General features: G+C 45.7%; 1 protein-coding gene across 1 annotated transcript in view; it reads left to right on the top strand.

The window, feature by feature from the left end:
• The window catches only part of adcy5 (adenylate cyclase 5), a 46920-nt gene that overhangs the window by 9352 nt on the left and 12643 nt on the right, over positions 1 to 24925 (top strand). The window contains exon 2 of the mRNA XM_056435708.1: positions 23572 to 23683. Coding sequence (XP_056291683.1) covers positions 23639 to 23683 — 45 coding nt within the window. The 5' untranslated portion in view covers positions 23572 to 23638. The remainder of the gene's footprint in view (positions 1 to 23571; positions 23684 to 24925) is intronic.

Consider the following 24925-nt stretch of genomic DNA (forward strand, 5'->3'; position numbering starts at 1 on the left):
CATCCAGCTGGAGTGAAAAAGAGTCGCTAATTTCCCCCACAACTTGCTCGACGATGTCTGTTCCCATTTTGTCTATTCTGCGGCAGACAGAGTCATTTGACGAAGGCCCAGTCTGTAACTTCTCCGCTGCGTTTGTGTCCAGCATGTCTCAGCCAGCACAGCAGTGGCAGGAAGGAGCAGGTCTTCGGCTGTGGTGTGTGGTTTCTTGGCTTTAGCTATGAGCAAAGCCACCGCATAAGATGCCTCCAGGGCTTTGGCTGATGTCGTGGAGGCTTTAGCATCGTTTCTTGAGATGACCGGAATTCAGAGAGTTTCCTCTTGAAAAACTCAGGTGGCTTACCAGCGTAATTTGCATGTTTTGTCTTGAGATGGCGCTCAAGATGGGCTGGCTTCATGCTACTGTTGGCTCACCTCTCCCCACAGAGGAAACACAACGGCTTGGGTGGGCTGCAACTCGTGGACGTAAACGTTGGGTCAAACCATCCTGATATGGGGGAGACTGGGTTTTTAGGATAATTAAATTAAATTGCCTACTTAATATACAATTCAGTTTATGAACTTACACTTGTGTTTTATTGAATATTTATTAAATAACTTTATAAAGGATTTTTGAATGGATGCTAATTTTAAATAGATTTTAAAAAATCTCACGTACCCCCAGGGGTACGCGGACCCCCATTTGAGAACCACTGCTATAGGGGCTCAGACATGTGAGAGTCGGCTGAGTCGACCCAGAGATTCAACTCGGGGGACGGGGACGCCGCTCGGTGGTGAGGATCCCCTCTGACCTCTCACTCTGAGGCCCTCGCCGGGCGCATCGTCTCCGTTGCGGTGCGCCGCGATTGAAACGTCTCTGATAGTTCTCGCAGATGTTACATCATCTGATCGGCCGTTTTGAGAACGCCGATCAAAACCGATAATGGGAATATCGGCCGATATGGATCGGCGCCGATCAGATCGGTGCATCCCTATTGAGAACATATTCGCTGATGTGCACGTGATGAACACAGTTTTTTTTTCTTTTTCTCCATCGCAGACTTTTTTTTGCCTTAGGCTCTCAGGATTTGTCATAGGCGTTCGGGAAAACGCGCGCCCACATTTTCTCTATGCAGGAAAAACCCTGCAGACACACACACAGATACACACACCTCTGTGTAAACAAATATATTTTTATTTAAGTTTTTTCAATTACATTTTTATTTTATTTTTTATTTTAATTAAAAATGTTTTTTTTCCAATCTCATTTGTTTAATTTTTTAATTGTTTTCAATTATTTGTAAAAATTTTAATCTTGATTTAAATTATTTTTATCTACATAAAAAAAAAATTTAATTGAAGAAGTAATCCAGTCAAATACTTCGGTTGTCCGGTTCTCTCCTCCGTGAGTAGCTCCAGTCCCTGAAGGCCGTCATGGACTCACGTGGAGGGAACGTTCACTTCATGGCTCGGATGCAACCACAGATGAGTCAGGGGTCAAGGCTCAGGGTTCAGGGGTCAAGGTTCAGGGGTCAAGGCTCAGGGTTCAGGGATCAGGGACATGTTGAGCCCTGAGACAGGTGTCCTCTTCCAGGAGCTCTGGGGCTTGTGAGTGTTGGTGAGGTGTGACGAGGAAACCCTCGAGGACAATAGTTCTATTTGTGTGGAGCGACTTTATTCCACGTGGACCCGACCTTCACATTAAGGCTCACTAATGGCCGCCGCACAACGTCCTGCAAGACAAAGCGCTGGGCATCAACCCCCGTGTCAGCTGTTGAGTTAACCTGTGAGGCGCTGCTGAGTTCACACATTGTGTTACCCCCGTGTGTGTATGTGTGTGAGGCTCGTATCCATAGTGATGAATACATGAACCTCTGTAATTAACCCTCACGCAGTATTTCACCATCTTTTCCTTTTGAAGACGGAACTTTATTTTGAAAAGCCTTCGTGGGATGTTTCATAGTGAAACCCACAAAGTCATGAGATATCTTGTATGAGGACACACACATCTCTACACACACATCTCTACACACACATCTCTACACACATCTCTACACACACATCTCTACACACACATCTCTACACACATCTCTACACACACACATCTCTACACACACATCTCTACACACACATCTCTACACACACATCTCTACACACACATCTCTACACACATCTCTACACACATCTCTACACACATCTCTACACACACATCTCTACACACACATCTCTACACACACATCTCTACACACACACATCTCTACAGACACATCTCTACACACATCTCTACACACACACATCTCTACAGACATCTCTACACACACATCTCTACACACACATCTCTACACACATCTCTACACACACACATCTCTACACAATTCAATTCAATTCAGTTTATTTGTATAGCCCAATTTCACAAATTACAAATTTGTCTCGGAGTGCTTTACAATCTGTACACATAGACATCCCTGCCCCAAAACCTCACATCGGACCAGGAAAAACTCCCAAATAACCCTTCAGGGGAAAAAGGAAGAAACCTTCAGGAGAGAACAGAGGAGGATCCCCCTCCAGGATGGACAGAACAATAGATGTCATGTGACCAGAAGGACAGATTTAGAGTTAAAATACATTCAATGAATATGACAGAGTGTATGAATAGTTCATAGTAGGCATATTCCACGATGGAGACCTCCACGATCCATCAGGCAGATGGCGGTGGGGAGGAGGAGTGGGCGGAGTCTCAACAGGACAGTGGCGTAGTCATGGGCAGGAATTCCACGACCCAGACGATCCATCAGGCAGATGGGACCTATCCCGCCTCATAGGGCCCGATGCCCCCTTGAGACGTGAAGCCAAAAGGACTCCGGGGAGAAAGCAGAGTTAGTAACGTGTTATTGAGAGATGAAAATTCATCCTTAAGGAGAGAAAAAAAAAAAAAGAGGAGATAGGTACTCAGTGCATCCTAAAACGTCCCCCGGCAGCTATAAGCCTATAGCAGCATATCAAGGGGCTGGACCAGGTGAACCTGATTCAGCCCTAACTATAAGCTCTGTCAAAGAGGAAGGTCTTAAGTCTACTCTTAAACGAGGTGACTGTGTCTGCCTCCCGGACTGAAGGTGGAAGCTTGTTCCATAAAAGAGGAGCTTGATAACTAAAGGCTCTGGCTCCCATTCTACTTTTTAAGACTCTAGGAACTACAAGTAGTCCTGCATTTAGTGAGCGTAGCTCTCTAGTGGGGCAATATGGTACTACAAGCTCCTTAAGATATGATGGAGCATCACCAATCAAGGCTTTGTAGGTTAAGAGAATAATTTTAAAAGTGATTCTTGATTTTACTGGGAGCCAGTGCAGAGCAGCTAGTGCAGGAGTGATGTGATCTCTTTTCTTAGTTTAGTGAGAACACGAGCTGCAGCATTCTGGATCAACTGGAGGGACCTAAGAGATTTATTAGAGCAGCCTGATAATAAGGAGTTGCAGTAATCCAGTCTCAAGTACGTAACGCGTGAACCAATTTTTCTGCAACTTTTTGAGACAAGATGTGCCTGATTTTTGAAATATTACGTAGATGAAAGAATGCAGTCCTTGAGATTTGCTTTACGTGGGAGTTAAAGGACAAGTCCCGATCAAAGATAACGCCAAGATTCTTTACAGTGGTGTTGGATGCCAGGGCAATGCCCTACAGAAACCACATCACCAGATAATTGATCTCTGAGGTGCTCAGGCGATTAAAATTACTTCGGTTTTGTCTGAGTTTAACATCAAGAAGTTGCAGGTCATCCATGTTTTATGTCTTTAAGACATGCTTGAATTTTACCGAGTTGGTTGCTCTCCTCTGGTTTTATCGATAAATATAGTTGAGTATCATCTGCATAACAATGAAAGTTTATGGAGTGTTTCCTGATAATATTGCCCAAAGGAAGCATGTATAAGGTAAATAAAATTGGTCCAAGCACAGAACCTTGTGGAACTCCGTGATTAACGTTGGTGGTTATCGAGGCGTCATCGTTTACAAATACAAACTGAGATCGATCTGATAAATAGGATTTAAACCAAATTAGTGCCGTGCCTGAAATGCCAATCGACTGCTCCAGTCTCTGTAACAGGATGTCATGGTCAATGGTGTCGAATGCAGCACTAAGGTCTAACAAGACCAGTACAGAGAGGAGTCCTCTATCAGCACTAAGGTCTAACTAGACCAGTACAGAGATGAGTCCTCTATCAGCACTAAGGTCTAACAAGACCAGTACAGAGATGAGTCCTCTATCAGCACTAAGGTCTAACTAGACCAGTACAGAGAGGAGTCCTCTATCAGCACTAAGGTCTAACAAGACCAGTACAGAGAGTCCTCTATCAGGACTAAGGTCTAACTAGACCAGGACAGAGATGAGTCCTCTATCAGCACTAGGGTCTAACTAGACCAGTACTGAGAGGAGTCCTCTATCAGCACTAAGGTCTAACTAGACCAGGACAGAGAGGAGTCCTTTATCAGCACTAAGGTCTAACTAGACCAGTACAGAGAGGAGTCCTCTATCAGCACTAAGGTCTAACAAGACCAGTACAGAGAGGAGTCCTCTATCAGCACTAAGGTCTAACTAGACCAGTACAGAGATGAGTCCTCTATCAGCACTAAGGTCTAACAAGACCAGGACAGAGAGGAGTCCTTTATCTGCTGCCATTAAGAGGTCATTTGTAATTTTCACCAGTGCTGTCTCGGTGCTGTGGTGTTTTCTAAATCCTGATTGAAATTTCTCAAATAAACTATTATGATGTAGAAAGTCGCACAACTGATTTGCGACCACTTTCTCAAGGATCTTGGAGAGGAAGGGGAGGTTAGAGATCGGTCTGTAGTTAGCCAACACCTCTGGATCCAGAGTGGGCTTCTTCAGGAGAGGTTTAATAACAGCCACCTTGAAGGAGTGTGGTACGTGGCCTGTTAGCAGAGACACATTGATAATATCTAATAGAGAGCCGCCAATTAAAGGCAAAACGTCTTTAAGCAGCCTCGTCGGGATGGGGTCCAAGAGACACACACATCTCTACACACACATCTCTACACACACATCTCTACACACACACATCTCTACACACACATCTCTACACACATCTCTACACACACATCTCTACACACATCTCTACACACACATCTCTACACACACACATCTCTACACACACATCTCTACACACATCTCTACACACATCTCTACACACATCTCTACACACATCTCTACACACACATCTCTACACACATCTCTACACACACATCTCTACACACATCTCTACACACACACATCTCTACACACATCTCTACACACATCTCTACACACACACATCTCTACACACACATCTCTACACACATCTCTACACACACACATCTCTACACACACACATCTCTACACACATCTCTACACACACATCTCTACACACACATCTCTACACACAGGAAGTCCCGGTCCTGTTTCCTGTCCGTCTTTATTCTTGGAACTGGTTTGTCTTTATTCGGTCCGTCTCGATGGGATCTGAGTTCTGCTCGTTCCGTGTCTTCGGGAGTTTGGACTCGGCTCTCATGTGGGAGGAGCTAACCGAGCCAGCTGGCACCGAGACGCAGACACCACCGCCACTAAGAGTAGACGTCCCCGTGTGGTCCCTGAGACCTTGTCCCTGAGACCTTGTCCCTGAGACCTTGTCCCTGAGACCTTGTCCCTGAGACCTTGTCCCTGAGACCTTGTCTCTGAGACCTTGTCCCTGAGACCTTGTCCCTGAGACCTTGTCTCTGAGACCTTGTCCCTGAGACCTTGTCCCTGAGACCTTGTCTCTGAGACCTTGTCCCTGAGACCTTGTCCCTGAGACCTTGTCCCTGAGACCTTGTCCCTGAGACCTTGTCCCTGAGACCTTGTCTCTGAGACCTTGTCCCTGAGACCTTGTCCCTGAGACCTTGTCTCTGAGACCTTGTCCCTGAGACCTTGTCCCTGAGACCTTGTCTCTGAGACCTTGTCCCTGAGACCTTGTCCCTGAGACCTTGTCCCTGAGACCTTGTCTCTGAGACCTTGTCCCTGAGACCTTGTCCCTGAGACCTTGTCTCTGAGACCTTGTCCCTGAGACCTTGTCCCTGAGACCTTGTCCCTGAGACCTTGTCTCTGAGACCTTGTCTCTGAGACCTTGTCCCTGAGACCTTGTCTCTGAGACCTTGTCCCTGAGACCTTGTCCCTGAGACCTTGTCCCTGAGACCTTGTCCCTGAGACCTTGTCCCTGAGACCTTGTCCCTGAGACCTTGTCCCTGAGACCTTGTCTCTGAGACCTTGTCCCTGAGACCTTGTCTCTGAGACCTTGTCCCTGAGACATTGTCCCTGAGACCTTGTCTCTGAGACCTTGTCCCTGAGACCTTGTCCCTGAGACCTTGTCTCTGAGACCTTGTCCCTGAAACCTTGTCCCTGAGTCCTGAGTCCTGGTGGTGGTCCCGAGGCTCTGGGTTGAGTGGCGTGGTGTGAGCAGCTCCTCCTGAAGGCTGTGGAGGCTTCATTGTGACGTCTCGAGCCAAACGGAGAGCGCTTACAGCAGGAGGGTTTCATTTAAATACTGGAGACACAAACTGTCCTCTGTGGACTTCTCATGGCTCCATCACAGCTTCCAGTGGCAGGAAAACATGCAACATAAACACGCTTATCGTTAAATATATACACGCGAATAAGATATGTGCTTGTGGTTGTACGGCTTTCATCGTTTACCATTTTTCTAAATGTTCATAAATGATCTTCTAAACTAAATAATTGACCCGGCCCCCCCAATAAGACTAGAGGACGGCTTCTCTGGGTCCAGCCCAGCCCCCCCAATAAGACTAGAGGACGCCACTCTGGGTCCAGCCCAGCCCCCCCAATAAGACTAGAGGACGCCACTCTGGGTCCAGCCCAGCCCCCCCAATAAGACTAGAGGACGCCACTCTGGGTCCAGCCCAGCCCCCCCAATAAGACTAGAGGATGCCACTCTGGGTCCAGCCCGGCCCCCTGTGAGCTCCGGGCTCCTCCTGTAACCGGGCGGGTGGCTTACAGGATATTTGAAGCCTAGTCTTCGGTGTCTTGTGCCGGGGGTCTGGAGGCTCTCTTCAGGCGGCTCTGGGGGCACAGAGAGGATCCTAGAAGGTGGGCCTGACCTTTGGGCCCGCTGACCTACCTGGATATTCAAATATGGATTTTCTTCCCGTCTGAAGCTCTGGAGGAAAATAGATGTGAGTGCTGGTGTTGACATCAAAGAGAACCAGGCAGCCGCTGCTGTCGTTGGTGGAATCCCCCGTTAGCCGGCGTTCCCCCTCCGCCGCCTCTCTTCTGAAGCACTGGATGGAAAATGAAACGTGTTTTTTGTGTGTGTAATTCTTGTGTCTGTCAGCGAGCTCGTCTTTGTTCTTCAAAGGCATGAGTCACAGGATGACCTTTGTAGTTCCCAGGAGTTCAGGCGTCCTGCGAGGCATCGATGCTGCCTGAGAGCATTTGTGTGCCACCATGTTGAAGTAGGACTCCAGAAATGTTCCCAGTCGAAGCCGAACTGTGCCGGAGGGCTTCCTCCTCACATGTCTCTGAACAGCACGTCTGGTTCAGGGCCTTCACACTGGCTACGGGACTTTGTGTTGCTTAGTTGGTGGGAAGGGGAATACAGGATCGGTTAGCATGCTAAGCAGATAGCCCTGGCCTGTCCCGTCTTGTTGTACCACTTGTAACCTGCAGAGGCGATAGTGAGTCACTGCAGCGTCCAGTCTGTCAAACATGAGAGGACCGATGCCAACGATCCATAAAAATACTGGTCCTTTGACGTCATTTTCTATCCACTTCTATAGAACCAGAGGAGTCGCCCCCTGGTGGTCAGGAGAGAGAATGCAGCGGCAACACATGAAGCATAGACTTCTATACAACCAGAGGAGTCGCCCCCTGGTGGTCAGGAGAGAGAATGCAGGTTTTAAGACACTTCGGCATTGATTGTACACGCCAGAACTGGAGGTTTCCACTTGGAAATGAATCAAGCTGTCCAGCCCCGTTAGCATCACAGTTAACACACAGATGCCTAACGTAAACAACATGTGAAGATTAATAAATGTGATGTTATTGAAAGTTTTAGCAGCTGGTTGTTTTGCTTTCGCTTCCTGCTGTTAGCTCGTCGTTGACTTTTCTTCAGTAACTGATGACTAAATGTAGATTGGACCCAGGAGCTGAAACTGCCTCCCGTTTGCGTGAAGGAACCTGGCCAGATGTTCATCATTGACCCCTGAAAGCTGCACTAACCAAGACCCTGGACCACAGTTTGGTGGTGGGTCCAAGTTTTAAACTAGTCTTCACTCTTCACCAAACTCACAGACATGTAAAACATGCTGCTCGGGGCTTAAACTGAGGAAATGAGCTCTTGCATTGTTCCCGGAGGAGATTACAGAAACTGACTGGTACACACCATGAATACCGTCTGCTTGTGTGTGTTTGTTGACGGGCTCCAGGCTACATGATGGTGACCCGTGATCATGCTCCCAGACACAAGAGCCTGCTGTGACTTCTACCCCGTGTGTAACTTCTATTACTCTTCGTTTTATTTATTTGTAGTTGAATATTTGCATCTAGTGAAGCACAAACGTGTTTTATAAAAGCAACACTGTTCAGAGACACTTATATTTGGTTAATAGATGAATAAGTCCACCGTCGACACACACACACACACACACAGTGCATATTCACATCCTCCTGTTAATAAGTAATCAGGGTTTTTCCTGCATAGAGAACATGTGGGCGCGCGCCTACGCCGTTTTCCCGAGCGCCTAAGGCAAAAAAAGTCTGCGATGAAAAAAATTAATTAAAATAAAATGTGTTCATCACGTGCATGTCAGCGAATATGTTCTCAATAGTATGTTTCAAGTCGGCTACAGCCGAACCCTCGTTCTGTTTTGATCAATAGTAATCGAGTTAATAAGCGTGTCTTCTTGTCTGATCAATACTGTGAGGTGAATGGACAGAGCGGCCAGCTGCTGATCACTCACTCAACCTCGACGTGCACGAATACACCTGGACTATTGTCAATAGAGATGCACCGATCTGATCGGCGCCGATCCATATCGGCTGATATTCCCATTATCGGTTTTGATCGGCGTTCTCAAAACGGCTGATTAAACTTGGCCGATCAGATGACGTAAAATGTACGAGAACTATCAGACGTTTCAATCGCCGCGCATCGCAACGGAGACGATGCGCCCGGCGAGGGCCTCAGAGTGAGAGGTCAGAGGTCAGAGGGGATCCTCACCACCGAGCGGCGTCCCCGTCCCCCGAGTTGAATCTCTGGGTCGACTCAGCCGACTCTCACATGTCTGCCCCTACAGACTGATGCTCACGGTAAACACATTCGATCGGGAGCGAGAGGGTTTGATAACGTTAGCGGAAGGATTTGTGACAACATCCGGTTTTGCAAAGTTAGCGGAAAGAACCGCGTGAAACAACATCCGTTTTTCAAAATAAGATGACGACAAATCATACACGAACATATAAAAGTAAACAATGAACTGATTTTGTATCTTTATAGATCGTTTCTGAGATTTAGCTTAAATTATGCTAACATTAAAACAGTTTTACTGGACCAAGGAAGAGTTTATAAAAATAAGTCAGACTTTTGTATGTTAAACAAAGTCCTGTATATAGATTTCCCCAAGAGTTCCAGGAAATGAATGATGCAGATGTGTTCCATACATATCTGAAATCCCCTACAATAGCAATCAAACCATTTTAATGTATCAATTAGGACATTTTTCAAAGTAAAAGTCCTAAATGTTTAAAGAAATCTGTAATTTCTTTAATGTTTGAGTTGCTTTATATATGTATTTCCTCATAGTCCTCAGCAATAATGCTACACAATAAATAGAATGCTTCAATCAACACGGTGATCGGTATTATCGGATCGGCAGATACTGATTTCAGTGATCGGTGATCAGCACCCAAAAACCTGATCGGTGCATCTCTAATTGTCAATCTATTAGCCGATCTATTTTAGCAAAATGATTTCCTCAAGCATTGCCTCCATTATTTATGGGGGAAAAAAAGATACATAGATGTTTGCTAATTACGGTGACATGGGGGAGCACCGAAGACCCATTTTGACCCAGGAAAAACCCTGAGTAATGTAAGTAACACAACTGAATCCACGTGATTATATTCTAATAAAAACGTCCAGTTTCATTAGATATGTTTAATGTAATGTCCCCCCCCAGCACATGGGGGTATAAAGCACATTACCAACACAGAGCGGGACCGGGTCTGATCCTCAGGTCCGGGTCCCTCGTCGGCAGGCTTTAATGAAGCAGCTGACTGCTTTCTCGTGAGAGCCTTCACCTCCTGGTACATCGGCCTGCAGGAAGAGGGCTGCTCTCAGGAATCAGCATGAAGCACATGACCTGCATGTTCCCCTCGGAGCACACACTGGGCCTCTGTGTGCTCTGGTACACTTGTAATCAATTGAATAATCTAATCACAAGTAGAAAAGTAAAATGAGAGCGTTGCAGTTCTTACCAAAAGGCCGGAACTGCTAACAGAGAGCTGCTAACAGAGAGCAGCTAACAGAGAGCCGCTAACAGAGCAGCTAAAAGAGAGCAGCTAACAGAGAGCAGCTAACAGAGAGCCGTTAACAGAGCAGCTAAAAGAGAGCCGCTAACAGAGAGCCGCTAACAGAGAGAAGCTAACAGAGAGCCGCTAACAGAGCAGCTAAAAGAGAGCAGCTAACAGAGAGCCGCTAACAGAGCAGCTAACAGAGAGCCGCTAACAGAGCACAGGGTGTCCGCGGGTCCTTAAAAAGTCTTAAAAAGTCTTAAATTGCTTTTCCTAAAAATAAGGCCTTAAAAAGTCTTAAATTGTCTTAAATTCAGATTGGATTGGTCTTAAATGTTTTGGGTGTCATGTCATTACGAATATGAGGCAATCTGTTCCGCCAGGTCCGTATTTTGCTCCGGTCGCTCTGCGGTGTCTCTGGTGTCACCGGGGCCACGCCCTTCTCTTAAAGGGCCCGCGATTCGGTCCCATCCCCTACAACGTGAAGCATCGGCTACTTTAGAAAACATGGGGGATGCAAGTTCAACAACAAATAGCTTGAAAAGAACGAGTGTTTCTGGTCACGGTCGGTGAAATGCTTCTGAAGCTGCGTTATGTGTCGGGAGACTTTCCAGCGGTGGAATCTCACGAGCAGAGCAAGAAGCACAGAGACTAGCGAGGCCGCCAGCAGCCAGCGGCTGGCTCCTGCTCCGCCAGCAACTACGTCAGCTACAACGCTGGAGGTCACCGGAGGAAATCCAGCGCCGTGTAATAAAGAGCTCATCACCGAAGACCAACAGGGCGGTGCGTTCTTCATTCTGTTTGACGAGACTCTGGACCAGACCACCATGAGACTCTGAACCAGACCACCACGAGACTCTGGACCAGACCACCATGAGACTCTGGACCAGACCACCACGAGACTCTGGACCAGACCACCATGAGACTCTGGACCAGACCACCATGAGACTCTGGACCAGACCACCATGAGACTCTGGACCAGACCACCATGAGACTCTGGACCAGACCACCATGAGACTCTGGACCAGACCACCGTGAGACTCTGGACCAGACCACCGCGAGACTCTGGACCAGACCACCACGAGACTCTGGACCAGACCACCACGAGACTCTGGACCAGACCACCACGAGACTCTGGACCAGACCACCACGAGACTCTGGACCAGACCACCACGAGACTCTGGACCAGACCACCACGAGACTCTGGACCAGACCACCACGAGACTCTGGACCAGACCACCGTGCAGACTCTGGACCAGACCACCACGAGACTCTGGACCAGACCACCAAGAGACTCTGGACCAGACCACCATGAGACTCTGGACCAGACCACCGCGAGCAGACAGCTGGACTTCATGTGCTCGGTTCTCCAGTGACCAGGTCCCGTGCTGAGATCCATGGGAGCCTATGGGCTGACCTACTTCCCTGCAGATCAGCATCTCAGTAAAAGTATATGTATTAACTAACCTTGTATCATATAGTTAAGCTCTACTCATGTGTCAAGTTAGTAACAGCTATGGATAGGCGCACTACACATTAATTAGACTAACAAATAGTTTTAGAATAGTAGTAGAGTGGTGTTTACCTGTCAATATGTCTACATAGTGTTCACTAGGCTCAAGGGATGGCTCACGTTGCTTAATTTGTAAAAATAGTTTTCATATTGATCCAGTCTGACATTAATCTGAAGTGGTGGTGTCATAAGAGATGTGGTGACTGTTGTTTGGCTAATGTCTGCCTTTTTTTTCTTTTTTCCAGGAGAATGGACCTAATGTCAACTGGAAGTTTTTATATTAATACAGTTTGAAAAGGATTGTTTTCCTAGTATATTCACAAAAGCTCAGGAGTAGACATGAACCTGTGCACAAACATCCATCACATAGAGACATGAGAACTCACACACACACACACATACATTCTATTATGTAAATGAATTTGCCTTTTAAAAGCAGCTGGAATTGTTATTTGTTATTTTATAGATTTTTTTGTTCAAAAGGAACTATGTTGCCTGTATTTTTAAAATATATGTACTTGATATAAGCATTTGTTCATGGGACTTAAATGTTCTGAAAATGTATTAATAAATATAATTTACAACAGCAATGACATTTGTGTTATCCTTTTGCATTACACCATACTGTTAATTTTAAACAGACATCAGTGTGTTTACTTTGAATTAGTTTATTTAGATTAATGTATATTTCCATCGTAAGTTAGGTCTTAAATTTTATTTCGACGTGGTCTTAAAAAGTCTTAAAAAGTCTTAAATTTCACTGGTTTATTCCTGTAGACACCCTGAGAGCAGCTAACAGAGAGCAGCTAAAAGAGAGCAGCTAACAGAGAGAAGCTAACAGAGAGCCGCTAACAGAGAGAAGCTAACAGCGAGCTGCTAACAGAGAGCAGCTAACAGAGCAGCTAACAGAGCAGCTAACAGAGCAGCTAACAGAGCACAGAGCAGCTAACAGAGCAGCTAACAGAGAGCCGCTAACAGAGCAGCTAAAAGAGAGCAGCTAACAGAGCAGCTAACAGAGAGCAGCTAACAGAGAGCAGCTAACAGAGAGCAGCTAACAGAGAGCCGCTAACAGAGAGCCGCTAACAGAGCAGCTAAAAGAGAGCAGCTAACAGAGAGCCGCTAACAGAGCAGCTAAAAGAGAGCAGCTAACAGAGAGCCGCTAACAGAGAGAAGCTAACAGAGAGCCGCTAACAGAGAGAAGCTAACAGCGAGCTGCTAACAGAGAGCAGCTAACAGAGAGCCGCTAACAGAGCAGCTAACAGAGAGCCGCTAACAGAGAGAAGCTAACAGAGAGCCGCTAACAGAGAGAAGCTAACAGCGAGCTGCTTATCTAAATAAAGTTCATGTCTCTCTTCATGCAGCAGTTCTGACTTCAAAAGGAAACAATCTGGTGACATTGATCTGTTCCCAGAGTGGTGAGTCATTGCAGCAACGCGTTGCCGAACCACAGGCAACACATTGCTGCTAACGAGCTCCACTCGTCCCACTGTCAGCAGAAAGTAGCCATCATTAGCGTAGCAATGCTCCTCTGACTCACCGCTGTGTGGAAGGAAATACTCCTGGGTCAGGGAAAAATGCCCTTTTATGGACATCAACTTCCTGTGGGCTGACTCGGGAATGTTGGCCGTGTGATCGATTCCCACAGCCATGAGGAAAACAACAAATATGAGCTTTGTATGTTCAGTCTGGTTTTCTGGGACATGGCCTTGAACAACAACAAGTTGGCTGGATGCACTTCTTCTTCTCTGGACCCGTCATCTTTGAGGAGTTCCTCCCTTCTCTCCCGTTAAAGGGTGTTTGGGGTTTTCCATCGCATGGTCCTGGCTCAGGGGTCACATGTCGTTCCCTCTGTGACCCTGTTGGACTGGTCCACCGCCCTCTGAGGCCCGGCATGCGGCCTCTAGTCCTGCTGGGAGACCAGCTCATCAACGCTTCACCTCTCCAGGGCTCCAAAGCACCAGGACTCATCAGGCTAGAGGGGCGGACTGGCTGGTCTGGATTGGTTTGGATTGGTTTGGACTGGTCTGGACTGGCCTGTTCTGTTCTAGTCTAGATTGGTTGTGTCTGGATTGTTCTGGTATGCATTGGTCTGGTCTGGATTAGTTTGGACTGGTCTTGGTTGTTTTAGTCTGGATTGTTCTAGTCTGGATTGGTCTAGTCTGGATCGGTCTGGATTGTTCTGGTCTGGATTGGTCTAGTCTGGATTGGTCTAGTCTGGATCGGTCTGGATTGTTCTAGTCTGGATTGGTCTAGTCTGGATTGTTCTGGTATGCATTGGTCTAGTCTGGATCGGTCTGGATTGTTCTAGTCTGGATTGGTCTAGTCTGGATCGGTCTGGATTGTTCTAGTCTGGATTGGTCTAGTCTGGATCGGTCTGGATTGGTCTAGTCTGGATTGGTCTAGTCTGGATCGGTCTAGTCTGGATTGGTCTAGTCTGGATCGGTCTGGATTGTTCTAGTCTGGATTGGTCTAGTCTGGATTGGTCTAGTCTGGATCGGTCTGGATTGTTCTAGTCTGGATTGGTCTAGTCTGGATCGGTCTGGATTGGTCTAGTCTGGATTGTTCTAGTCTGGATCGGTCTGGATTGTTCTAGTCTGGATTGGTCTAGTCTGGATTGTTCTAGTCTGGATTTGTCTCGTCTGGATTGGTCTAGTCTGGATCGGTCCGGATTGGGCCTCTAGTCCTCCGGAGACATCATGGTGGTCTTCTCTTGGAGTCACAGGAGGACCAATGAGAAACCAGCCCTGAGCAGAGAGGAGAGTAGTACAGCCTTCTGGGTAAATACTGCGTGTGTTTAACATGAGGTCAGAGGTCATGTTGAGGTCATTTAATTATCTATTTTCATCTTCATCTCATCAATAATGTGTCAACACGTTTCATTTGATTCCTTTACAGATCAGACAGAGATGTGAACACAAGAGGCTTCATGTCTCTTCATGTCCTTCATGTCCTTCATGTCTCTTCATATCCTTCATGTCCTTCATGTCTCTTCATATCCTTCATGTCTCTTTATGTCTCTTCATGTCCTTCATGTCTCTTCATATCCTTCATGTCCTTCATGTCTCTTCATATCCTTCATGTCTCTTCATGTCCTTCATGTCTCTTCATGTCTCTTCATGTCCTTCATGTCTCTTTATGTCTCTTCATGTCCTTCATGTCTCTTCATGTCTCTTCATGTCCTTCATGTCTCTTCATGTCTCTTCATGTCCTTCATGTCTCTTCATATCCTTCATGTCTCTTTATGTCTCTTCATGTCCTTCATGTCTCTTCATATCCTTCATGTCTCTTTATGTCTCTTCATGTCCTTCATGTCTCTTCATGTCCTTCATGTCTCTTCATGTCCTTCATGTCTCTTCATGTCCTTCATGTCTCTTCATGTCCTTCATGTCTCTTCATGTCTCTTCATGTCCTTCATGTCTCTTCATGTCTCTTCATGTCTCTTCATGTCCTTCATGTCTCTTCATGTCCTTCATGTCTCTTCATGTCCTTCATGTCTCTTCATGTCTCTTCATGTCCTTCATGTCTCTTCATGTCTCTTCATGTCCTTCATGTCTCTTCATGTCTCTTCATGTCTCTTCATGTCTCTTCATGTCTCTTCATGTCTCTTCATGTCCTTCATGTCTCTTCATGTCCTTCATGTCTCTTCATGTCTCTTCATGTCCTTCATGTCTCTTCATGTCTCTTCATGTCCTTCATGTCTCTTCATGTCTCTTCATGTCCTTCATGTCTCTTCATGTCTCTTCATGTCTCTTCATGTCCTTCATGTCTCTTCATGTCCTTCATGTCTCTTCATGTCTCTTCATGTCTCTTCATGTCCTTCATGTCTCTTCATGTCTCTTCATGTCCTTCATGTCTCTTCATGTCTCTTCATGTCCTTCATGTCTCTTCATGTCCTTCATGTCTCTTCATGTCCTTCATGTCTCTTCATGTCTCTTCATGTCCTTCATGTCTCTTCATGTCCTTCATGTCTCTTCATGTCCTTCATGTCTCTTCATGTCTCTTCATGTCCTTCATGTCTCTTCATGTCTCTTCATGTCCTTCATGTCTCTTCATGTCCTTCATGTCTCTTCATGTCCTTCATGTCTCTTCATGTCCTTCATGTCCTTCATGTCTCTTCATGTCTCTTCATGTCCTTCATGTCCTTCATGTCTCTTCATGTCCTTCATGTCTCTTCATATCCTTCATGTCTCTTCATGTCCTTCATGTCTCTTCATGTCCTTCATGTCTCTTCATGTCTCTTCATGTCCTTCATGTCCTTCATGTCTCTTCATGTCCTTCATGTCTCTTCATGTCCTTCATGTCCTTCATGTCTCTTCATGTCCTTCATGTCTCTTCATGTCCTTCATGTCTCTTCATGTCCTTCATGTCTCTTCATGTCTCTTCATGTCCTTCATGTCTCTTCATGTCCTTCATGTCTCTTCATGTCCTTCATGTCTCTTCATGTCCTTCATGTCCTTCATGTCTCTTCATGTCTCTTCATGTCCTTCATGTCTCTTCATGTCCTTCATGTCTCTTCATGTCCTTCATGTCTCTTTATGTCTCTTCATGTCTCTTCATGTCCTTCATGTCTCTTCATGTCCTTCATGTCTCTTCATGTCTCTTCATGTCCTTCATGTCTCTTCATGTCTCTTCATGTCCTTCATGTCTCTTCATGTCCTTCATGTCTCTTCATGTCTCTTCATGTCCTTCATGTCTCTTCATGTCCTTCATGTCTCTTCATGTCCTTCATGTCTCTTCATGTCCTTCATGTCTCTTCATGTCCTTCATGTCTCTTTATGTCTCTTCATGTCTCTTTATGTCTCTTCATGTCCTTCATGTCCTTCATGTCTCTTCATGTCTCTTCATGTCTCTTCATGTCCTTCATGTCTCTTCATGTCCCTTCATGTCCTTCATGTCTCTTCATGTCCTTCATGTCTCTTCATGTCTCGTCATGTCCTTCATGTCCTTCATGTCTCTTCATGTCTCTTCATGTCCTTCATGTCTCTTCATGTCTCTTCATGTCCCTTCATGTCCTTCATGTCTCTTCATGTCCCTTCATGTCCTTCATGTCTCTTCATGTCCTTCATGTCTCGTCATGTCCTTCATGTCCTTCATGTCTCTTCATGTCCCTCATTAGCATATTGATCTTGAAGTATAAACTGAATGAGTCGTAGTTCTTTAGGCCTGAGTAAGAGGAGCAGCTGAACTCTTCTTCAGTGGTTCCTCCTCCTCCTCCTCCTCCTCCTCCTCCTCCTCCTCCTCCTCCTCCTCGCTGGAGGCCATGACTCTGATGTCCCTGCATGTCTTTGTCTCTGAGGAGGATCTCTGTGTTTACAGATGGTGGCTGAGCTTCCTGCTCACGCTCCCACTGAGGAAAAGCCCAAATAAGGCGTGGGAGAGCGGCGGCGATATTAATAGAGTACGCTGCTGGGGAATATTTGTATTGACCTGTCGAAAGACTTTATCTGATGGATGCCGTTTCCACGGCAACGCGGGGGCGGGATGCTCCATGTGCAGCTGCAGCCGCTGATGAGTCTCTGCAGGTAGCGGGGACCACCTTTAAATGTCACGTTCAGGGCCTCCCTCACGGTCGTCTTTATTGAACCACAGTCCACCACGCTGCATTCTCTCTCCTGACCACCAGGGGCGACTCCTCTGGTTGTATAGAAGTCTATGCTTCATGTGTTACAGCTGCATTCTCTCTCCTGACCACCAGGGGGCGACTCCTCTGGTTGTATAGAAGTCTATGCTTCATGTGTTAAAGCTGCATTATATCTCCTGGCCACCAGAGGGCGACTCCTCTGGTTGTATAGAAGTCTATGCTTCATGTGTTGAAGCTTCATTCTCTCTCCTGACCACCAGGGGGCTCCTCTGGTTGTATAGAAGTCTATATAGTGGCTCTACTTCTCTTGATGTATTCCCTCAGGAAACATTGTAAACATGAGTTTATGTCTGTCTCTAGTTTCTAGTCTCAGTCTCTAGTTTCTACTCTCAGTCTCTAGTTTCTAGTCTCAGTCTCTAGTTTCTTGTCTCAGTCTCTAGTTTCTACTCTCAGTCTCTAGTTTCTACTCTGTCTCTAGTTTCTACTCTCAGTCTCTAGTTTCTAGTCTCAGTCTCAGTCTCTAGTTTCTAGTCTCAGTCTCTAGTTTCTACTCTCAGTCTCGAGTTTCTAGTCTCAGTCTCTAGTTTCTACTCTCAGTCTCTAGTTTCTACTCTCAGGCTCTAGTTTCTAGTCTCAGTCTCTAGTTTCTACTCTCAGTCTCTAGTTTCTACTCTAAGTCTCGTTTCTTGTCTCAGTCTCTAGTTTCTTGTTTCTAGTCTCAGTCTCTAGTTTCTTGTCTCAGTCTCTAGTTTCTACTCTCAGTCTCTAGTTTCTAGTCTCAGTCTCTAGTTTCTACTCTCAGTCTCTAGTTTCTAGTCTCAGTCTCTAGTTTCTTGTCTCAGTCTCTAGTTTCTAGTCTCAGTCTCTAGTTTCTTGTCTCAGTCTCTAGTTTCTACTCTCAGTCTCTAGTTTCTAGTCTCAGTCTCTAGTTTCTACTCTCAGTCTCTAGTTTCTACTCTCAGTCTCTAGTTTCTAGTCTCAGTCTCTAGTCTCAGTCTCTAGTTTCTAGTCTCAGTCTCTAGTTTCTACTCTCAGTCTCGAGTTTCTAGTCTCAGTCTCAAGTTTCTTGTCTAAGTCTCTAGTTTCTACTCTCAGTCTCTAGTTTCTACTCTGTCTCTAGTTTCTACTATCAGTCTCTAGTTTCTACTCTCATTCTCTAGTTTCTAGTCTCAGTCTCTAGTTTCTACTCTCAGTCTCTAGTTTCTTGTCTCAGTCTCTAGTTTATAGTCTCAGTCTCTAGTTTCTACTCTGTCTCTAGTTTCTTGTCTCAGTCTCTAGTTTCTAGTCTCAGTCTCTAGTTTCTAGTCTCAGTCTCTAGTTTCTACTCTCAGTCTCTAGTTTCTTGTCTCAGTCTCTAGTTTCTAGTCTCAGTCTCTAGTTTCTACTCTCAGTCTCTAGTTTCTACTCTCAGTCTCTAGTTTCTACTCTCAGGCTCTAGTTTCTAGTCTCAGTCTCTAGTTTCTACTCTCAGTCTCTAGTTTCTACTCTAAGTCTCGTTTCTTGTCTCAGTCTCTAGTTTCTTGTTTCTAGTCTCAGTCTCTAGTTTCTTGTCTCAGTCTCTAGTTTCTACTCTCAGTCTCTAGTTTCTAGTCTCAGTCTCTAGTTTCTAGTCTCAGTCTCTAGTTTCTTGTCTCAGTCTCTAGTTTCTAGTCTCAGTCTCTAGTTTCTTGTCTCAGTCTCTAGTTTCTAGTCTCAGTCTCTAGTTTCTTGTCTCAGTCTCTAGTCTCTTGTCTCAGTCTCTAGTTTCTACTCTCAGTCTCTAGTTTCTACTCTCAGTCTCTTGTTTCTACTCTCAGTCTCTCGTTTCTAGTCTCAGTCTCTAGTTTCTACTCTGTCTCTAGTTTCTACTCTCAGTCTTTAGTTTCTTGTCTCAGTCTCTAGTTTCTACTCTCAGTCTCTAGTTTCTACTCTCAGTCTCTAGTTTCTACTCTCAGTCTCTAGTTTCTAGTCTCAGTCTCGAGTTTCTTGTCTCAGTCTCTAGTTTCTAGTCTGTGTCTAGTTTCTATTCTCAGTCTCTAGTTTCTAGTCTCAGTGTCTAGTTTCTAGTCTCAGTCTCTAGTTTCTACTCTCAGACTCTAGTTTCTACTCTTCTTCTATACAGCCTGATGTTTGCTTGTTCATTGTTTGGTGTCCGTTGTCTTTATGACCGGATGCTTTCTCGTTAATGATGCCGTCATGTTTGGGTTCTTTGAGCGCTCACTCAAGCTGAAGAGTCTCTTCTGCCTATAAATATCGACTTCCTGGTCAAAAGAGGAAGAGGAGGTCCCGTTGAGTGAAGACCATACCCCCCCCCCCCCTCGCCCCCTCAGACTGCTGCTTAGCATTGAGACCTGAGTCCTCCTCTGATAAAGACCTGGTGGTTCAGGTGGTCCAGCTGGCCGGTCCAGAAGGCTCTATGGAGCCACTAGGCCTCACCGAGCTGACCCAGCTGGTGGTGGAACCGTGGACCCCTTGTGTAGAGTGCAGGGACAGGGTTCTCCCTCAGACCTCCAGGGTTCTCCCTCAGACCTCCAGGGCCTTTCGGCTTGTCCATATAGGGTTCTTCGACTTGTCCATATAGGGTTCTTCGGTTTGTCCATATAGGGTTCTTCGACTTGTCCATATAGGGTTCTTCAGTTTGTCCATATAGGGTTCTTCAACTTGTCCATATAGGGTTCTTCGGTTTGTCCATATAGGGTTCTTTGGCTTGTCCATATAGGGTTCTTCAGTTTGTCCATATAGGGTTCTTCGACTTGTCCATATAGGGTTGTTCGGCTTGTCCATATAGGGTTCTTCAGTTTGTCCATATAGGGTTCTTCGACTTGTCCATATAGGGTTGTTCGACTTGTCCATATAGGGTTCTTCGGTTTGTCCATATAGGGTTCTTCAGTTTGTCCATATAGGGTTCTTCGGCTTGTCCATATAGGGTTCTTCAGTTTGTCCATATAGGGTTCTTCGACTTATCCATATAGGGTTGTTCGGCTTGTCCATATAGGGTTCTTCGGCTTGTCCATATAGGGTTATTCGGTTTGTCCATATAGGGTTCTTCGACTTGTCCATATAGGGTTCTTCAGTTTGTCCATATAGGGTTCTTCGGTTTGTCCATATAGGGTTCTTCGGCTTGTCCATATAGGTTTCTTCAGCTTGTCCATATAGGGTTCTTCGACTTGTCCATATAGGGTTATTCGGTTTGTCCATATAGGGTTCTTCGACTTGTCCATATAGGGTTCTTCAGTTTGTCCATATAGGGTTCTTCGGCTTGTCCATATAGGTTTCTTCAGTTTGTCCATATAGGGTTCTTCGACTTGTCCATATAGGGTTCTTCAGTTTGTCCATATAGGGTTCTTCAGTTTGTCCATATAGGGTTCTTCGACTTGTCCATATAGGGTTCTTCAGTTTGTCCATATAGGGTTCTTCGACTTGTCCATATAGGGTTCTTCAGTTTGTCCATATAGGGTTCTTCGGTTTGTCCATTTAGGGTTCTTCGGCTTGTCCATATAGGGTTCTTCAGTTTGTCCATATAGGGTTCTTCGACTTGTCCATATAGGGTTCTTCAGTTTGTCCATATAGGGTTCTTCAGTTTGTCCATAAAGGGTTCTTCGACTTGTCCATATAGGGTTCTTCAGTTTGTCCATATAGGGTTCTTCGACTTGTCCATATAGGGTTCTTCAGTTTGTCCATATAGGGTTCTTCAGTTTGTCCATATAGGGTTCTTCGACTTGTCCATATAGGGTTCACACACACACACACACACACACACGCACACAGTCGGTGTGTGTCCCTGACTAAAGGGTTCATTCACTGGACCTCATCTGAATTCTGTTGTAAAACTGGAACAGTTCAGCTCTGAGATTTGAGATGTTTTTGTTTGCCAAATACAACAACAACAACAACAACAACACATAAACTGAAGAAAACGACACAAACATACAAAGTGCTGAAGGCGCCGTGGACCGGTCCCCTCCGGGGTCCAGAGGGCAGTCCAGACCAACAGACCTGCTGAACCTCGTGAACATGTTCAGTCTGGACTGTGAGGGAAACCTCCTGGGACAGACTGAACGCTTCACGCCACAGACCAATGTGGAGTATCAGGTCAGGAGGTCAGGAGGTCAGGAGGCCAGGAGGTCAGGAGGCCAGGAGGCCAGGAGGTCAGGAGGTCAGGAGCCTGGTCTCAGCTGTAAGCCCTGAGAGGCCTCCATCTTTTGTCCGTCTGTCTTCTCACTGATGAACTCGTCCTCATCTCTGACCGGGTTCTGGGATGTGCCGTGTTGAATCTGTGTGTGTGTGTGTGTGTGTTTGTGTGTGTGTGATGTGTGTGCGTGTGTTTGTGTCTGATGTGTGTGTGTTTTTGTGTGTGGCTTTGTTTGTAAAATAACCTTTAAACACAGGACAGGTGGGTTTGCTTTGTCGCCGCCTTGTGGAGGAACCCAGCACTGCATGCGGGGGACAGAGGTGTGTGTGTGTGTGTGTGTGTGTGTGTGTGTGTGTGTGTGTGTGTGTGTGTGTGTGTGTGTGTGTGTGTGTGTGTGTGTGTGTGTGTGTGTGTGTGTGTGTGTGTGTGTGTGTGTGGCCTGTAGCTGTCGTCAGGTGGGGCCCTCCACACACAGCGGGGCTGTCTCTGTGGTCCTCTCAGTCCTCCGGGGCTGAAGCATCAGGTCTCCTCCTCACACAGAAGCTCCTCTTCTTCATCAGTAATGTGATCGTGAGGAGGAGGGTCCTGATCCTCTTCAGCCTCAGGAGCACACAGAGGGTGCAGGGTTCACCATGGAGGTCGTGTTGACTTTATATTAATACATTGAATTATTTAGACTCCTCTGCTTGTATAGAAGTCTCTGCTTCATGTGTTAGAGCTGCACTCTCTATTGACCACCAGGGGGAGACTCCTCTGGTTGTATAGAAGCCTATGCTTCATGAGTTTGTCTGTGTCTGTGTGTCTCTGTGTCTTTGTGTCTCTGTGTCTGTGTCTTTGTGTCTCTGTGTCTTTGTGTCTCTGTGTCTGTGTGTCTGTGTGTCTGTCTCTGTGTCTTTGTGTATCAGTGTCTTTGTGTCTCTGTGTCTTTGTGTCTCTGTCTTTGTGTATCTGTGTCTTTGTGTCTCTGTGTGTCTCTGTGTCTCTGTCTCTGTGTGTCTCTGTGTCTCTGTCTCTGTGTGTCTTTGTGTCTCTGTGTGTTTGTGTCTCTGTGTTTGTGTCTCTGTGTCTGTGTCTCTGTGTTTGTGTCTCTGTGTCTTTGTGTCTCTGTGTCTGTGTTTGTGTCTCTGTGTCTGTGTCTCTGTGTCTTTGTGTCTGTGTCTCTGTGTCTGTGTGTCTTTGTGTCTCTGTGTCTTTGTGTCTCTGTGTCTGTGTCTTTGTGTCTCTGTGTCTTTGTGTCTCTGTGTCTTTGTGTCTCTGTGTCTTTGTGTCTCTGTATGTGTCTGTGTCTTTGTGTCTCTGTCTTTGTGTATCTGTGTCTTTGTGTCTCTGTGTGTCTCTGTGTCTCTGTGTGTGTCTCTGTGTCTCTGTCTCTGTGTGTCTTTGTGTCTCTGTGTGTTTGTGTCTCTGTGTTTGTGTCTCTGTGTCTGTGTCTCTGTGTCTCTGTGTTTGTGTCTCTGTGTCTTTGTGTCTGTGTGTCTCTGTGTCTGTGTCTTTGTGTCTCTGTGTCTTTGTGTCTCTGTGTCTGTGTCTCTGTGTCTTTGTGTCTTTGTGTCTCTGTGTCTGTGTCTTTGTGTCTGTGTCTCTCTGTCTCTGTGTCTCTGTGTTTGTGTCTCTGTGTCTGTGTCTCTGTGTCTCTGTGTTTGTGTCTTTGTGTCTGTGTCTCTGTGTCTGTGTGTCTTTGTGTCTCTGTGTTTGTGTCTCTGTGTCTTTGTGTCTGTGTCTCTGTGTCTCTGTGTTTGTGTCTCTGTGTCTGTGTGTCTTTGTGTCTCTGTGTTTGTGTCTCTGTGTCTTTGTGTCTGTGTCTCTGTGTCTTTGTGTCTCTGTGTCTCTGTCTCAGCATCCTGTTTGCAGACATCAAAGGCTTCACCAGTCTGGCGTCTCAGTGTACGGCTCAGGAACTCGTGATGACGCTCAATGAACTCTTCGCCCGCTTCGACAAGCTGGCAGCGGTGAGGAGGCATCACACACACACACCTATACACACACACACACCTAAACACACAATTACATTATTTGAAATATGCAAAGTTGTGATTGTGAAACCTCTGTTCTATTCTACCTGATAATGAGGTGATACTGAGGTCAAGATGAGATAACAATGAGGTAACAACGAGGTAACAATTGGGTAACAATGAGATAATAATGAGTCAACAATGGGGTAACGATGAGGGAACAATTATGTAATAATGAGACAATAATGAGTTAACAATGAGGTACTAATGAGATACGAATGAGACAATAATGAGGTAACAATTGAGGTACTAATGAGATACGAATGAGACAATAATGAGGTAACAATGAGGTACGAATGAGACAATAATGAGGTAACAATGAGGTACGAATGAGACAATAATGAGGTACCAATGAGGCAACAATGAGGTACTAATGAGGTACTAAAGAGACAATAATGAGATAACAATTGGGTAGTAATGAGGTGATAATGAGGCAACAACGAGGTAACAAGTGGGTAACAATGAGGTAATAATGAGTCAACAATGAGGCAACAATGATGTAATAATGAGGTATCAGTGTGGTAACAATGAGGCAACAATGAGGTACTAATGAGAAAATAATGAGGTAACAATGAGGCAACAACTGGGTAATAATGAGGTAACAATCTGGTAATAATGAGGTAATGATGAGGTAATACAGAGGTCACTGTGTGGTCACAGTGAGATAATAGTGATGTCATAGTGAGGTCATAGTGAGATCATGGTGATGTCATGGTGAGGTCATAGTGAGGTCATGGTGAGCTCATAGTGAGGTCATGGTGAGGTCATAGTGAGGTCATGGTGAGGTCATAGTGAGGTCATAGTGTGATCATAGTGTGGTCATGGTGAGGTCATGGTGAGGTCATAGTGAGATCATGGTGATGTCATGGTGAGGTCATGGTGAGGTCATAGTGAGGTCATAGTGAGATCATGGTGAGGTCATGGTGAGGTCATAGTGAGGTCATAGTGTGATCATAGTGTGGTCATGGTGAGGTCATAGTGAGGTCATAGTGAGGTCATGGTGAGGTCATAGTGAGGTCATAGTGAGGTCATAGTGTGATCATAGTGTGGTCATGGTGAGGTCATGGTGAGGTCATAGTGTGATCATAGTGAGGTCATGGTGAGGTCATAGTGAGATCATGGTGATGTCATGGTGAGGTCATGGTGAGGTCATAGTGAGGTCATAGTGAGATCATGGTG

The sequence above is a fragment of the Pseudoliparis swirei genome, chromosome 2, assembly GCF_029220125.1.
Source record: "Pseudoliparis swirei isolate HS2019 ecotype Mariana Trench chromosome 2, NWPU_hadal_v1, whole genome shotgun sequence".
NCBI lineage: Eukaryota > Metazoa > Chordata > Actinopteri > Perciformes > Liparidae > Pseudoliparis > Pseudoliparis swirei.